The 17,325-nt window shown below is 48.0% G+C and overlaps 1 protein-coding gene across 4 annotated transcripts in view; it reads left to right on the forward strand.

Annotated features, from left to right (window-relative positions):
* The window catches only part of LOC139370315 (SH3 and PX domain-containing protein 2A-like), a 126,703-nt gene that overhangs the window by 29,124 nt on the left and 80,254 nt on the right, over window positions 1–17,325 (forward strand). For all 4 annotated transcript variants that reach the window (XM_071109715.1, XM_071109714.1, XM_071109717.1 and 1 more), the window contains exons 3-5: window positions 2,292–2,367; window positions 5,414–5,490; window positions 8,088–8,179. In XM_071109715.1, coding sequence (XP_070965816.1) covers window positions 2,292–2,367; window positions 5,414–5,490; window positions 8,088–8,179 — 245 coding nt within the window. The remainder of the gene's footprint in view (window positions 1–2,291; window positions 2,368–5,413; window positions 5,491–8,087; window positions 8,180–17,325) is intronic.

The following is a 17,325-nucleotide window of genomic DNA, read 5'->3' on the forward strand; positions in this document are numbered from 1 at the left end:
CCCGATGGGATGGGGAAAACGCGTCTCCAAGAGCCAGGAGTCTGTCCAGGGAGTGGAGGAGAAATGGGGAGAGGAAAGGGAGAGATCTGGGTATTTTAGGGTGAGGGAAGAGGAACGGCAATCGGCGGCAATTTTTAAAAACATCTACAGGTTTTGAACTTGGTCCAACGAGGCCAACTAGGATCATTTGGATCGAACCACTAATAAACAGAGGGGAGACAGCTAACTTGATTCAGTATGTTGATTGAGGAAATTAGGCAAGTCAGTAAACTCTTTGTTCAATTGAAGCAGACAACAGCTGGATTATGTCCTGTATGGTCTCAGCAAGTTTTTTTTTTGTGATTCTAGCCCTCAATTTACAACACCTACACAGCAGCACAGGAACTTCACAGTAAACTGTCAAAGTACCTCTTCATCCTCCTTACCTCTTTAGGCTTTGTTGACACACGTTTACTGTGAGACAGTAACTCCTAGTTATAAGATACTAATTCCCATTGCTACCTATTAGCTACTACTACCTACTAGCTACTACTAGCTAAAAGTTTTATGTTAAGCTGGTCTTAGTTGTTTGGCTCAAGCAGTCAAACCACCAAGGTTGCCTTCAGAACAGAGTGGACCACCACTCAGCAGCTTACCACCACTCAGCAGCTTACCCACAGGAAGACCAACCCCTCCACTGGGACAAGGCATATAGAGTTTTCCCCTGTGAGAGCGAAACAAGATTGAACTGAGCTGCGGTCCCAGTCAGGGAAGACAAAGCATACAAATAGAATACCGCCGTCCCACCCGTCACAGACCCATTGATTTGAATGGGAATTTCTGTTCTAGTAATTCTATTTCTATGAGAAAGAGAAACCCAGCGGAGTTTAGTGTCTGGGAAGAATCCAGTCAACATGGGGCTGTGTGTATACGTATTCTGACCCAGACACAGAGAGAGAACTGGGTTTGGACCTGTCCCTCGCCCCCGTACTGCTAGATTGTTTATTCACCTGCTTCCTCTGGGTCTTTACCCTGCCCTGATGCACACCAGATTTATGGTGTGTGGTCTCTCTCTTTCTCTCTCTGCTTTTCTGTCTCTCTTTCTCTGTCACACACATCCGCATACATAAGCACACACACACACACACACACACACACACACACACACACACACACACACACACACACACACACACACAATAAATACTTTATTTGAATCCACCAATCAGATTTACATTAAAAAAAGTTCCAAACATTTCAAAGGTTCCTGTATGCATGGCACTCAGATAGCACCTCCTTCTCCAAACAGCTAGGCTTCCCAGGACAGCTGAAACAGAGCAGTATCCAGCCTACTGCTTTGCCCTAGTTTTTGTCAGGCCCGCAATCTGGAGTCCACACACTGCAAGGCTGTGTACGTGGCAGAGTCTGCCAAATATAAGCGCCACCAGCTTGCACCTCTACCCGAGGCTGTCCAAGCGTGCCGCGAGGGGCTGGTATTTAAGCAGCTTGCCGGCAAAGGCCTGTTCCATGTAGCCGTCAAATGAGCAGCCCACTTTCACACACACTTCCACACTTCCACACACACACTTCCACACTTCCACACACACACACACACACACACACACACACACACACACACACACACACACACACACACACACACACACACACACACACACACACACACACACACACACATTTCCCCTATCGTTTTCTCTCTATCTCTTCTCTCTCTTCTCTTCTTACAGTATATATATGCTGCAGACATAATAGGCTTCTTCCCCCACAGCCCCATTTACTTTTCCTAATCCCCCCCTTTTGCATGATTTATTTAGGGGTTGAAATTGGATAAACACAATATGGCCGACAATGCCTGGCATCTCTGACCTCTGCAGTTTGTGTGGGTGTGTGGAAAAAGTCCCCCTGTGTGTGTGTGTGTGTGTGCACGCAGTTTCCTCTAACCCCGGTGTCAGCACTTCTCCTCCCTTAGTACCACGATGGCTTTATGAATAAATCAACTCACATTAACTCCTCTCCACCACAAGCAGCAAAACACCATGCAGCGTTTGCCCTTGTCCGAATGGGAATTTAAAATGTGTCCGAGCTTTGATATGATATATGATATAATCTCTGATGCTGTGATCGGAGTGGCGGGGAATTTGAAATACTGAGCCCAGCTGTTTCTTTCAGTGAAATTCAATGAAACACTATTCAATTCCTCAGTGAGCGGAAGTACATTTGTAAATGTTTGCCAAATAGTTCTCTCACTCTTAAATTAATACAAAAATGTCTCTGTGTGTTGCTCTTTACAGATGCAGATTCTTGACAAGTTCCCAATCGAGGGAGGGCAGAAAGATCCCAAAAAGAGAATCATCCCATTTCTCCCAGGTGAGTCTCCATCATTTCTCCCAGGTCAGTCTCCATCATTTCTCCCAGGCCAGTCTCCATCATTTCTCCCAGGTCAGTCTCCATAATTTCTCCCAGGTCAGTCTCCATAATTTCTCCCAGGTCAGTCTCCATCATTTCTCCCAGGTCAGTCTTCATCATTTCTCCCAGGTAGTCTCCATCATTTCTCCCAGGTGAGTCTCCATCATTTCTCCCAGGTCAGTCTCCATCATTTCTCCCAGGTCAGTCTCCATCATTTCTCCCAGGTCAGTCAGTCTTCATCATTTCTCCCAGGTAGTCTCCATAATTTCTCCCAGGTGAGTCTCCATCATTTCTCCCAGGTCAGTCTCCATCATTTCTCCCAGGTCAGTCTCCATCATTTTCCCCAGGTCAGTCTCCATCATTTATCCCGGGTCAGTCTCCATCATTTTCCCCAGGTCAGTCTCCATCATTTCTTCCAGGTCAGTCTCCATCATTTTTCCCAGGTCAGTCTACATAATTTCTCCCAAGTCAGTCTCCATTGTTTCTCCCAGGTCAGTCTCCATCATTTCTCCCAGGTCAGTCTCTATCATTTCTCCCAGGTCAGTCTCTATCATTTTTCTCTCCCTCTCTCCTTTCCTTTCCTTCTTCTCTCCACGCGTATAAAGTCTTTCACACTACGATAAGCAAAGCCCCTGTCAACCCCATGGCCCTTAACATTGAACCCGACCAACACTCTAATCGATCCCTTGCCATATATGGCCATAAGATCTAATGACATGACACTATCCATAGGGACTTATTGGAGTTTATAAGGAAGTACAATCTGACTTGAGGCAGACAGAACACCACCATGACAGTCAAGTCACCGATAGCGCTGACTCGGCAGGAAGTTACACCGCGTCAGTATCCTGCTCGTATCGACGCCCCTCCTAGTGTCGTTCATACATTATTCATCAGTCGGTCCATCCAGTTGACTGTCTCTCGGAGGTGCAGCAGCAGGCAGGTGCTGACAGTGTGTGTCTGTCTGATGTGGGAGTGAAAGACACACAATGGAAAAAGAGATCGAGGAAGAGATGGTGGAACAGAGAGAGAGACAACACTCCTGCTGTGCGAGTGAGAGGCTTCTGTCTGTTTACTGTTTATGTTGGTTAGGCTCTCTTAGAGCCTGATGGAGACCACATGCTCTCAGCCCTCTCCCTACCCGTGCCTGGCCACCCAGACTTATTGCCCCGGCCAAAACGCCACACCCTGAACATTTGTTTCTTCTCCACATTGAGTCTGATCTTGACTCCCCCTCCACGACCATTCTAGAACGCGAACACATTCGGACCGTCTGATCGGTGCTCAAACAAATGTTGTTCTTTATATAGGTTGGGGGGAACGGGGAGGGGTGAAAGGCCTCTCCGGTAACGGGTGGGTCACTCTGTGTCCAGCGGGGCGGCTCCTCGGCCTGTGTTAATGAACAAGAGAGAGAACGATGAGTCCGGGGTTTCAATACGTGCTCTCAACTTGCGCCGGGTGGCCTGCTGCCCGGGAATGGGTCCTCTTCCTTTGGGGCCAAAGAAAAGGAAGAGAGAGAGTCGAACATCCCCTAGTATCTTCTTAGGCGTCTGATCGAGGTGCTTCTCATTCTCACTCCGGTTCTTCTGAGGACTAGGCGTATCCTCTGCCTGTCTGCCCACACCCCCGAGTGACTGAACCTCTACTTATACCCATTTTGAGTAACGAGGGACAGGTGGGACCAATTCCAGGTGCCAATTGGTTGCAGCACCTGGACTGAGTAATATTGGTGTTGATTCACCAGCCCCAGTTGGTGCCTGTAGAGCTGTCCATGGTGCTGACTCACCTTGGCCTGGCAAGCCCTCTGGAGCTGACAAAGGTCCTGCTCCTTCCTTTGTAGCTCCCTGCTGGCCCCCAGTTTGCCACAGTCCCAGAGACCGATGGGTTGGGCCCGAGCCAGATCACATGTGGGTAAAGCGATTATTTTGAAAATTGGTAATTGGTTTTGATACTCTGGCTAGAGATGATCCCGTCGCTGATGACTTTGTTTTGTACAAAAGGCCTCGTCACCACAAACAACTTCTATGATGGCAGATTCAAGCTGAGGTATGTAGCCAACACATGACATTGGAAGAATTCAGAGTCGTCAGGCAGTCCCCAACCCGCCAACCCACCTCACATTAAGCCACCTGGGTGTCAACCGAAACCTCCACCTCCATCTGTTTACATACCTTTTGTAACATTTATTTTGAACGGAGAGTCTCATCGAGATATAACACCTCGTTTGCAAGAGATACCTGTTCGAGAGGGCAGTAGTCAGCAGCGTTACAAAATTAGTCGCACCAAATACAAAATCTTCGTCCAGTCCAGATGTGGAAATGTGTCCATGGCAGCTTCTTTGAAATAGTCCCCATAGGATTCACTCAATTACACACAATGTTAGCAGCTGGCCATCAAAGACTTACGTATTGCAAGTCAGAGTTATGGTTGGAGATTCCCTGTTGTTTACATGATGGTATCTGATCTAAGAAACTCCAGCCAGCACTGCACTATCATCCCTCTGCTATTCATCATTCAAAGTATTGCTGGCAATCAGAACGCACACAGTCTGTCCCCAGCTCTTCCTCTCATCCTCTGTGTCTTCAGTTCACAGGAAGGGTAATTTGATCACTTCCCGTGGGACTTTAGGGACCGCGGCATACCCTGGAGTAGGGGGCGTTCTGATTGGCTGGTGCCATTTTACTTTGAAGTCACTGAGTTAGACTAGATACATAACCTCCAAGCGCTTAAATCTCATTTGATATGTTAAGAGGGCAATGCAGGACAAGACCGTTCACTATGAGAGTATGAGAGTGAGATTGTCGTGGTTCAGAAGTCTTTCATGTGTTACTGACATCTGGTGTTAGCCTGTGGTAATATACAAACACACTAAAGGTTTGTCCTCTGCGATGAGACAGGATTGTACTGGTCTTTAATTTATTATGGTTTTACACTCTATAACATCTAAAATGTGTCCCGTCCTATCTATTCTCTCTCTCTCATTTTCCCTCCCCCCTCCCTCCCTCAGGTAAAATCCTGTTCAGGCGGAGTCATGTGCGTGATGTGGCCATGAAGAGGCTACGTTTCATCGATGACTACTGCAGGGTGAGCGAGGAGGCATTACTGTCAAAACACACACACACACACACACACACACACACACACACACACACACACACACACACACACACACACACACACACACACACACGCGTGCGCTGTAAACCTCCTGTCCCACTTGAGCTCCCCCCTGTCACATGTTATTGGGATTTAGGGGTCAGAGGTCAGGGGTGACAGATGGTAACCAGACACACGTGTCAGCGAACACCTCAGGCGTGAGGTTAAACACGGGTGTAGAAGGGTACATGTGTTGACTGGGGGGGTTTCCAGTTTGCACCACAATAAGATGGTGTTGTCGGTTGCACATTTCTGTGCAAATACTTGATACAATACAGTCTTGTCTCTTAACTCATCTTGTTGCCAAAGTTTTAAAATAAATATTTTTACTATGTTCAGGGGCAGTTACCAGGCTAGCAAACCTACAACGGTTTTTCAAATACTTAGCTAGTCTGAAAACATATTGTCATACATATGGGTCTCTAAGGCTTTGGTTTATTCTGGTAATGAAGTTTTAGAAAGAGATTTGACCTAGTTCTGTTTAGTTTAGAACACACAAGAACACTTCTGAGTGCCCAACAAAAGATAGACTTTAAAAAGCGACCCATTCTTTCAAATAAATAGATAAAGATAAATAGATAAAGGCTATGCCCTCGGTATTTAATTTTAATGAAACTTTTCTAAAACTCCCCCAAAACTTCAGCCTTTGGTCATTCACCAGTCTGACTTCAAAAAAGCTGTTATTGTTTCCCCTTTGTTTAGTCTCTCTCTCTCTCTCTCTCTCTCTCTCTCTCTCTCTCTCTCTCTCTCTCTCTCTCTCTCTCTCTCTCTCTCTCTCTCTCTCTCTCTCTCTCTCTCTCTCTCTCTCTCTCTCGCTCTCTCTCTCTCTCTCTCTCTCACACACACACACACACACACACACACACACCATGGTATCAAAGGCCAAGGATGTAAACAAACAAGGGGGCTGGACTGTCACACACACAATACAGCTGCTCCAGCACTCCCGGAGTAGGGAAGGTGTGCAGTTTTCTGCCTCGAAAACACAGATAAAAGGGTGGACTTTATTGTCCAAGGCCACATCTTATAATCAGTGAAATCAAAACATTTTGAAAGACTTTCTCTCAACTTTGATGATACATTTTAATAACCTCCAAATACTCGTGCCCAGTCTTTATGTAAATGCTCAAACACAACTTAAAGATGCCGTCAGTCATGTCAGAAGCAGATTCATTGTTTACCTAAAACAGCAGCACATTCCAGTAAAGCTAACGTCACGTTTTGAAATTAACTTTCCTTGCTTCGTTTAATAGCACTATCATGAATCTATGAAATACGTTTTGGGTGTCAGAGTGCAGTGTTTATTTCATTTCATAGCACAAACATTTGTTAGCATGTTTCTCACGCTGGCTTTAGCCACGCAGGGAGCAGGCCTGCCCCGGCAAGTGCAGGGAAGTTGCCTAGAAACACATGCCTCGGAACAAATGCCTCGGGAGTCAAAGTCTGCATAGCTTGACAAATTCCCATGATTTGTGAATCTGTTCGGACCGAAAAGCTGGTGCGACAGCTAAAATGGCTTTGGAAAAAAACAACATTTCAGTTAATAGGGAGAAGTATCTAACAAAATAACTACATTATTGCAGTCATTAATCATAAACTATTTACATGATAGAAATGTTGGTACATTTGTGGACAAAATTCTTGCTTACTCAACTTTTAAAGGTTTAAAAAAAGAAAATAGCTCGTCATCTTATTTACTTAATATGTCTTAAAATTTGTTTTATTTTTGGAGATGTTAAGAGATTGTTCTGCCTGTCTATCACTCATCATCTTCTGATCTGAACTTTACTACTTCCTGTTTGTTGTCACATGACAAACAACAGAAGGATCGTGATGACACAGACGGCCCTCTCAAGGGATTGTGAGAGGCTGGAGCCAAACCATCTGTATCACTAGCTGTATTTTAATATAATATACACTTCCTCAATGACACATGACTAGAAAAGGAGCATATGAGTGCGGACGGGTATTTGCTCTTATTGTGAACAATGGAATATTAATTAATTTGAAGTTGTGCACTGTCCCTGTGAAATAAATCCATCAATATGATATGGATGTTGTTCAACATCAATCTCAGATATAGTACTATATGTCCACTATGTCTACCTTGTCATTGGCTCCTATTGATCTGTTCCTATAGTAGTGTGACTTAGCATGACCATTACAGATGGATGTCCATCTTCAGTGGAATAGGCTGACATATGATCTTCCATTGAATTGGAGCCAGACTCTGTGCTAAGGATTATGCTGTTATGTTTTGTAAAGGTAGAATGTCAAATGGATGTTGGAATGCATCCTCCGTAGTTCATCATTCCAAGAGCTGCTTTGTGTGGTGCATCGTTGTACGGTATCTTACAACGGATGTTCTCCCTCCCTCCCCTTTCCCCCTCTGCCCCCCCCTCTCGCTCCACCTCCCTCCTTCCCCTATCCCCCCCCCCCCATCTCTCTCTCTCTCTCTCTCTCTCTCTCTCTCTCTCTCTCTCTCTCTCTCTCTCTCTCTCTCTCTCTCTCTCTCTCTCTCTCAGGCTCTGGTCCGTCTCCCTCCTCAGTTGTCTCAGAGTGAGGAGGTGCTGCGCTTCTTTGAGACCAAAGCTGATGACCTCAACCCCCCAGTAGAGTGAGTATCTAACACACACACACACACACAGTCTTGTACAACTAACCTTGTGGGGACACACAATTCAGTCACATGAAACATCCTATTTTCCCTATCCTTTGATCTTAACCCGGAAACCTAACCATAACTCTAACCTAACCCTAGCTCCTAACCCTAAAACGAACCCTAGCTCCTAACCCTAACCCTTAACCCTAACACTCATTTTGAACCTTAACCCTAAACTCCCTAGAAATAGCATTTGACCTCGTTGGGACCAACAAAATGTTTCCAGTTAGTCCAATTTTTGATCGTTTACTATTCTCGTGGGGACTTCTGGTCCACACTAGTATAGTTAACACACACACACACACACACACACACACACACACACACACACACACACACACACACACACACACACACACACACACACACACACACACACACACACACACACACACACACACACACACACACACACACACACACACACACCAATTCAAGGGGCTTTATTAGCATGGGAAAGCAAGTGAAATGGATAAACAAAAGTAAAATAAACTATAACATATTAACAGTAAATATAAGTCATTGCGGGGGAAAATTGTATGTTTATCGACATTTATCAAACTATAATTATATTTTTTGCTGAAGAATTCAGGAGCCCATGAGTGCATGATCTCTCTCTCTAACTCTCACTCTAACAATGTGTGTCCTCACCAAACTGGGTCAATATTTCGCCCTGTCTCTTTTTCAAAACTTTCCCATCCTGCTGTGCGGTGTGTCTCAGAGAGAATCAGAGAGGCTGAGGCCTCATTGTTTACAGTGTGGGTCCTTTTGAACAGAGGAAGTGGAGGCCAGGCTTTGATGCCACCAGCAGGAGGGTAGAGGGTTCACACACTGATCCATGGACAGAGTTTGTAGGGCGGCCATGTTCCAAACACTAAAAGGGAACTACGGGGGTGTATACTGAGAAGTAGAGCTACTAATGTGCTGTCTATGTGGTAGATAGTTGGCTGACTATGGGGGGGTTGTGTGTCTATGTGTGTGTGTGTGTCTGTATGTGTGTGTGTGTGTGGGTGTCTGTTTGTGTCGCTCAACGTCTTCCTACTTCTACACCTTTCCCATGAACTGTTGGTCCTATTGGGAAGTACTCATGGCATGATTAACAATGTGTAAAAAAAAAAGTGCCTTTGAACGGGGTATGGTAGTAGGTGCCAGGCGCACCGGTTTGTGTCAAGAACTGCAACGCTGCTGGGTTTTTCACACTTAATCGTTTCCAGTGTGTATCAAGAATGGTCCACCACCCAAAGGACATCCAGCCATCTTGACACAACTGTGGGAAGCATTGGAGTCAACATGGGCCAGCATCTCTGTGGAATGTTTTCAACACCTTGTAGGGTCCATTCCCTGACGAATTGAGGCTGTTCTGAGGGCAAAAGGGGGGGGTCACGTACACTCGCTGTACGTGACCATGTTCCAAAGTACCCTCTTTGGAACGTTTTGGTGTGTTCCCTAGTCAGCTCTTTTTCCAAGCTATGAAGAGTTCTAGCAAGCCTCTACACATTTGGGAAAAGGGAGAGAGAAGGTAGGAGTTGGTGTGTGTGTGTGTGTGTGTGTGTGTGTGTGTGTGTGTGGATGACGGTATGTGTGTGTGTTGGGAGGATGACAAGTTTCATACTTCTTGGAGATGTTCCTTTCCCCTCTGGGTACTTTTTAATTAGGGGAACGAAAACTGTGCTCTCCAAATTCACGTTCGAAAGCTCCAAATCAGTTGTAATAGACTGGTAACACACACGCATGCAGGCAAGCACACCACCTGAGGAGCAGACTCCCTTGTTAGATGCTGACAGTTTTCTCATCCATGTTTCAATTACTCCTCTCATTATTTCATTCCCTTCCTCGCTTCTCTGCCTCTCCTCTGCCTCACTTCTCTGCCTCTCCTCTACCTTGCTTCTCTGCCTCTCCTCTGCCTTGCTTCTCTGCCTCTCCTCTGCCTCGCTTCTCTGCCTCGCTTCTCTGCCTCTCCTCTGCCTTGCTTCTCTGCCTCTCCTCTGCCTTGCTTCTCTGCCTCTCTTCTGCCTTGCTTCTCTGCCTCTCCTCTGCCTTGCTTCTCTGCCTCTCCTCTGCCTTGCTTCTCTGCCTCTCCTCTGTCTCGCTTCTCTGCCTCGCTTCTCTGCCTCTCCTCTGCCTCTCCTCCGTCTCGCTTCTCTGCCTCTCATCTGCCTCACTTCTCTGCCTCTCCTCTGCCTCGCTTCTCTGCCTCCCCTCTGCCTTGCTTCTCTGCCTCTCTTCTGCCTTGCTTCTCTGCCTCTCCTCTGCCTTGCTTCTCTGCCTCTCCTCTGCCTCGCTTCTCTGCCTCTCCTCTGCCTCGCTTCTCTGCCTCTCCTCTGCCTCGCTTCTCTGCCTCGCTTCTCTGCCTCTCTTCTGCCTTGCTTCTCTACCTCTCCTCTGCCTTGCTTCTCTGCCTCGCTTCTCTGCCTCTCCTCTGCCTCGCTTCTCTGCCTCTCCTCTGCCTCGCTTCTCTGCCTCTCCTCTGCCTTGCTTCTCTGCCTCTCCTCTGCCTCGCTTCTCTGCCTCTCCTCTGCCTTGCTTCTCTGCCTCTCCTCTGCCTTGCTTCTCTGCCTCTCTTCTGCCTTGCTTCTTTGCCTCTCCTCTGCCTTGCTTCTCTGCCTCTCCTCTGTCTCGCTTCTCTGCCTCGCTTCTCTTCCTCTCCTCTGCCTCTCCTCTGTCTCGCTTCTCTGCCTCTCCTCTGCCTCACTTCTCTGCCTCTCCTCTGCCTCGCTTCTCTGCCTCCCTTCTGCCTTGCTTCTCTGCCTCTCCTCTGCCTTGCTTCTCTGCCTCTCCTCTGCCTCGCTTCTCTGCCTCTCCTCTGCCTCGCTTCTCTGCCTCGCTTCTCTGCCTCTCTTCTGCCTTGCTTCTCTGCCTCTCCTCTGTCTTGCTTCTCTGCCTCTCCTCTGCCTCGCTTCTCTGCCTCTCCTCTGCCTCGCTTCTCTGCCTCTCCTCTGCCTCTGCCTCGCTTCTCTGCTTCCTGGTTGTTTAAATCCTTGCTTATTTCACTGGAGTGAAGAAAGGATGCGAGGAGAAAAGAGATAGAGAGAGGGAAGAGGAGAAGACAGCAGATATAGTGACCTCTGTCTCACAGTGATTTCCTGCTGAGGCTTAATAGAGTCTCTTTCCCTCCCTCCTCCCTCTTTCCTCCTCTTTTCTCTCGTTCTGTCCATCCCCAGCTCATAAATTCAAGTCTGCTTTAATTGACATGACTGCTCAAGGTTAGAAACGCTATTGCCAAAGCGGTTAGGATTCGATCAACAGCCTCTCTCTCTCTCTTCCTCCCTCTCTTTCTCCCTTCTCCCCTCACTCATTCCTCCCCTCCCTAGCTGTATCTCTCACTGTCTTCCTATAGCTCCATTCATCGCTCTCTCCATCTTTTTCTCACTTCATTATCTCTCTCTTTCTCTCTCTCTCTCTCTCTCTCTCTCTCTCTCTCTCTCTCTCTCTCTCGGTGCATGCTGGGAGTTTTTTGGAGTTTGAGTGTTTGGTGTGGAAAGCTCTATCCTAACTAACTTTCTTGATTCTTTTATTTACATGTTATTTTCTATGGTGGAGGGTTAATGAAATATTTGTTTTTAGCGGTATCCAAGGTTTTCTTTTTCAAAGTTAGGGTGGAAGAGGACAGAGTAACTTTCCTGGGGGTTGGAAGGTGTAGTGTGCGCAATGGCTTCTCAGCCTAGCGCGGAGGAGACGCTGTCGATACAGCATGGATTCAGGTGTGTTCCTGAGAACGGAGTTAAGGTGGAGGAGGTTCTGCTCGCGGTCGGTGAACAGGTAGGAGCTGAGTTTATACATTCTGCTTCTAGAATGAACAAAGCTGTGGTTGTGTTCATGAAAAGGGCTAATTTGGTCGGTAGGCTAATTGCTAGCGGAATATTTGTAAGGGATGTGTTGGTGTCAATTTCACCTCTCTCTACCCCTTCAACAAGAGTTGTAGTGGCAAATTTGCCTCCGTTTATTACGGATGATCAAATTAGGAAAGAGCTGAGTCGTTTTGGTAAGTTTGCTAGCGGTTTCCGTGTACTGTCAGCAGGTTTTCAGGCAGATGCCGTTAAGCACGTTGTTTCGTTCAGGAGGCAAGTGTTTATGTTTCTGAACAATAATGAGCAACAGCTAAATGTGCATTTTAAAGTGAGGCATGGGGAGGGGCTCTATGCCGGTTTTGCCAGCACAGATAGTCTACGGTGTTTTGAATGTGGGGATTTGGGGCACAAGAGTTTTGCGTGCCCACATAAAGGCCATAGACAAGGTGAAGGTACAACGGCAGGTGGGGGAAATCGAGGTCAAAATGCAGGGGGTAAGGAGATGCAGAAAGCAGAGGCTGGGTCTAGTCAGTCTAGAGATGGTGGTGTAGATGAGGCTGGGCCTAGTCAGGCTAGAGATGGTAGGGTTGTGGAGGCTGGGTCTAGTCAGGCTAGAGATGGTGGAGAAGCAGAGGCTGGGTCTAGTCAGGCTAGAGATGGTAGGGTAGTGGAGGCTGGGTCTAGTCAGGCTAGAGATGGTGGAGAAGCAGAGGCTGGGTCTAGTCAGGCTAGAGATGGTGGGGTAGCTGAGGCTGGGCCTAGACATGCTATGGAGGGTGGTGCAGATGATGCTGGGCCGAGTCATGCTATGGAGGGTGGTGCAGATAATGCTGAGCCGAGTCATGCTATGGAGGGTGGTGTAGCTGAGGCTGGCCCTAGTCATGCTATGGAGGGTGGTGCAGATGATGCTGGGCCTAGTCATGCTATGGAGGGTGGTGTAGCTGAGGCTGGCCCTAGTCATGCTATGGAGGGTGGTGCAGATGATACTGCGTCTAGTCAGGTTATTCTAGTGGATGAGGAGAGTATAGTGGGGAAGTGTAAGAGATTAGGGGGGGAGGAGGAGGGTGTCAAGAGGAAAAAGAAAAAGGGTGTGGACAAAGGCACCATGGAAATGTTGCCTGTTGCTGTGGGTGAGGCCCTAACCAGAGAGAAAGGGCAGGTGGTCAGGGTGGGAGATAGAGAAGAGGAGGAAAGTGAGTCTGAGGAAGAGGATGAGGAGTTATTTTTTTCAGACTCCTCTTCAATTGGCCCGGAGCTGACAGCCAGTCAACCCGAGGGGTCTAAGTACACGTTGAGAGAACTGACAAGGTTCCTGAATGAGACTAAGGGGAAAAAAGTTAATCTTGAGGCTTTTTTTCCTGATCCTAGAAAGTTTGTAAGATCAGTACAACATGCTATGAGAAATGAGGGGCATGGAGTCCTCTCACCCAGGAAACGGTTTAGGTTGAGGAAGTGGGTCACAACAGTGCGTAAAGGTTTACCTTCAGACACTGTTTAAATGTTTAATTTCTTACTGACACTGGGGCTTTTTGAGCTTTGCTATTGGTCTATTTCTCTGCTGGCTTTTCTCCCACTTCTTATGGAGACTCTTCGGGTAGGCTCGCTCAATATAAATGGCGCCAGAGATGCGGGAAAGAGGAGTGTGTTGGGTGAATATGTAAAACAAAAAAAAGTACAGGTGTTGTTTCTGCAGGAGACGCATAGTGATGTGGTGAATGAAGTTGATTGGGGGCTCTGGTGGAAAGGGGCAAGTGTGTTGAGCCATGGGACAAATCTTAGTGCAGGGGTGGCAGTCCTTTTTGCACCGGGTCTGGCTGTAAAAATTTGCTCCTCAAAGGAGGTGTGTAGGGGTAGGTTGCTTGTTGTTAAAGCAGAAATTAACAACATGTGTTTTGTCTTTATAAATGTGTATGCGCCTAACACAGGGAGAGAAAGAGGGGTTCTATTTGGGAGTCTTAGACAGGAACTCTCACAAGTAGCGCCTGAGGAGACGCTGGTGATCGGAGGTGACTGGAACTGTACAATGGATTTTACAAAAGACAGAAATGGGGAAGAGCCTCATTCAGTGTCAGTGGGAGTGTTAAGGGATATCTTTAATCAGTTTGACCTAGTGGATGTTTGGAGAACTAAACATCCAAACACAAGACAGTATACGTGGGTGAAGGTTTTTGGGGCTAGGGTGAGTGCAGCTCGACTTGATCGTTTTTACATGTCCAGGAATCAGAGCAATAGGCTACTGGGTGCTACCATTCTCCCAGTGGGGTTTTCGGATCACCACATAACCATGGCTCGGCTGTCTATTTCACCAGGGCCCCGGCAGGCATCTTATTGGAAGTTCAATGTAAAGCTCTTACAAGATGCCACTTTTTGCTCAGGTTTCCAGACTTTTTGGGAAAGATGGGGGCAGCGAAGAGAGGAGTATGAGTCTCTGAGTCAATGGTGGGATGTGGGGAAAGTGCAAATTAGGCTTTTCTGTCAACAGTATACTGCTCTCTCATCCTCAGAGGCTAGGAGAGTATTGGGGGAACTAGAGCGGTGTATTAGTGAGATGGAGGTAGAGATGGTGGGGCAAGGCAATGTAGGCCTCCAGGCTAACTTAGCCGAATTACGTAGGGACCTGGGCAGTTTTTTCCAGGTTAAAGCAAAGGGAGCACTTGTAAGAGCTAGGTTCTCCATGCTCAAGGAGATGGATGCTCCCAGCTCCTTCTTCTTTGGTTTGGAAAGACAGAGCAGTGAAGCCAAGGGTATGCATTGTCTACGGCTGTCTGATGGGCGGGTGACCTCTGTGGTGGGGGAGATGCGGGAGCGGACTGTGGAGTTTTATACTGAATTGTATAGGGCAGAAATGTGTGATCCTATGTGTGCTCAGGTCTTGTTCGCAGGACTCCCTAAGCTCTCTCGGGCACAGAGGGATGAAATGGACATTCCTCTGTTGTCACATGAACTGGCAGAGGCAGTAACCCAGATGTCCCCCGGTCGTGCACCTGGGGTCGATGGACTTCCAGTGGAATTTTACAAAAAATTCTGGGGAACAATTGGACAGGATTTATTTTGCGTGTTGCGTGAATGCGTCGGGGTAGGAGAGTTGCCGATGAGCTGCCGTCGGGCGGCTCTGACTCTCCTGCCCAAAAAAGGGGACTTGTGTGAACTTAAGAACTGGAGGCCTGTGGCATTACTCTGTGCGGACTACAAGATTTTTGCCAAGGTCCTCTCTAACAGACTGAAGTCCCATCTGGACTCTATAATACACAAGGACCAGACATATTGTGTACCGGGACGCTCAATCACGGACAACTTGTTCTTGATTAGGGACATGTTGGACTTGTCGAGAGGTTCTAATGTGAACTTTGGACTGGTCTCTTTAGATCAAGAGAAGGCTTTTGATAGAGTGGATCATGAGTATCTGTTTAATGTGATGTCTGTGTTTGGGTTTGGGAAGAGGTTTGTGACCTGTGTGAAGCTGTTGTATGCTGGGGCGTCATGTATGGTTAAGGTGGGAGGGGGGCTCAGTAGGCCAGTCTGGGTGAGACGGGGTATTAGACAAGGATGCCCTCTATCTGGGCAGCTGTACACACTAGCCATTGAGCCTTTTTTAGGACTGCTACGCAGGAGACTGCGGGGAGTGTGCTGGACAGGCATGGATGTGGTGACAGGAATAGCAGTCTCAGCATATGCAGATGATGTTTCTGTGATGGTCAGGGATGGGCAAGATATGCAGGAACTAGAGACTAGTCTGAAGGTGTACGAGGGAGCTTCATCAGCTAAGGTAAACTGGGGAAAGAGCAAAGCTCTGTTATGTGGGGCATGGGGGGATAGGGCTCCTCCTCTGCTTCCAGGGGGTTTGCAGTGGGGTTGTGAAGGGCTTAAAGTGTTGGGGGTGTACCTGGGCTCGGAGAGGTGGGTCAGCAAGAACTGGGAGGGGCTGTCACAGGCAGTGGTGTCAAGACTGGCCAGGTGGAGGTGGCTCCTGTCCCAAGTGTCATATAGAGGGAGGGTGCTGATAATCAACAACCTGGTGGCATCTTCCTTGTGGCATAAACTGGCTGTCCTCAACCCCCCCGCCGGTCTGCTTGCAGACCTGCAACGCAAGCTGGTGGACTTCTTTTGGTCGGGACATCACTGGCTGAAGGCAGCAGTTTTGTACATGACCGTCCACGAAGGAGGACAGGGCCTGGTGGAGCTGGAGAGCAGGATGGCTGCTTTCCGACTAAAGGCGGTGCAGAGACTGCTGTACCACACTGATGTTGGCTGGAGGGAACCAGCATGCGCGCTGCTGAGGAGAGCTGGCGGATTAGGGTTGGACCGGCAGCTGTTCCTCATGAAGCTGGAGAGGCTGAGTACAGCAGGTCTCTCAGAGTTTTACTCTGCGGTGCTGAGGGCCTGGCAGCTGCTAAGGCCCACACGAGAAGGGGGTGTGGAGCCTGGGCAGTGGGTGTGGGAGGAGCCTATCTTCCACAACCCAGCCATCCCTTTGAGATCGGTTCAGTCGGCCACCCTGCAGAGGCAATTGATGGCAGGGGGTTTACAAAGGCTGGGTGACCTGAGACTGCTGGGAGAGGAGGGGTGGAAAACCCCGGAGGTCTTGGCGCAACAAACAGGAATAACGTCTCTTAGGCTGCTGGAGAGATTCCTGGAGGAGGTCCAGGAGGCACTGTCTGAGCCGGTAAGGGGGGTGTTTGAGAGGCCAAAGGGAGAGGGGCCACCAATGTTCCCGCCACTGCAGGTGATGGCAGAGACTGGAGACTGGCAAGGGGGTCTGGAGGACTTGTTAGATTTTAACACTCCGAGCCTGGGGGAGTTTGAGGGGGTGGGAGGTAAAGCCCTCTACAACCTCTGCGTTAAGGTTAGGAGCATTAGAAGCCTAACAGGAGTGAAGGCACATCAGTGGCAGGGGGTATGTGGGGCGGAGAGTATGGTGGGTTTTAGATGGAGGGCGCTCTACAAACCCCCAGTACCAAAGAGGTCAGGGGACCTCCAGTGGAGGGTTCTTCATGGAGCCCTGGCCACTAACAGCTGGTTGGCACGGGTTGATCCGGGAATTGGGCAGGGGTGTCCTTTCTGTCAAATGAAAGAAACTGTAATTCATGTGTTTTCTGTGTGCACCAGGTTAATGCCATTAATGTCTCTGTTGGAATGTCTGTGTGACAGGTTGGGGGTGGTTTTTGCTGTTGGGATGTTTATAATGGGATACAGGTATTCGAGTAAGGAGAAAGAAAAATGTGTTTTGTTGAATTTTCTGTTTGCTCAGGCAAAGTTAGCTATTTGGCTAACAAGGAGGAACAGGGTTAAAGGTGGGGGGATAACAGACCCTTT

This window comes from Oncorhynchus clarkii, chromosome 17 (genome assembly GCF_045791955.1).
Source record: "Oncorhynchus clarkii lewisi isolate Uvic-CL-2024 chromosome 17, UVic_Ocla_1.0, whole genome shotgun sequence".
Classification (NCBI taxonomy): domain Eukaryota; kingdom Metazoa; phylum Chordata; class Actinopteri; order Salmoniformes; family Salmonidae; genus Oncorhynchus; species Oncorhynchus clarkii.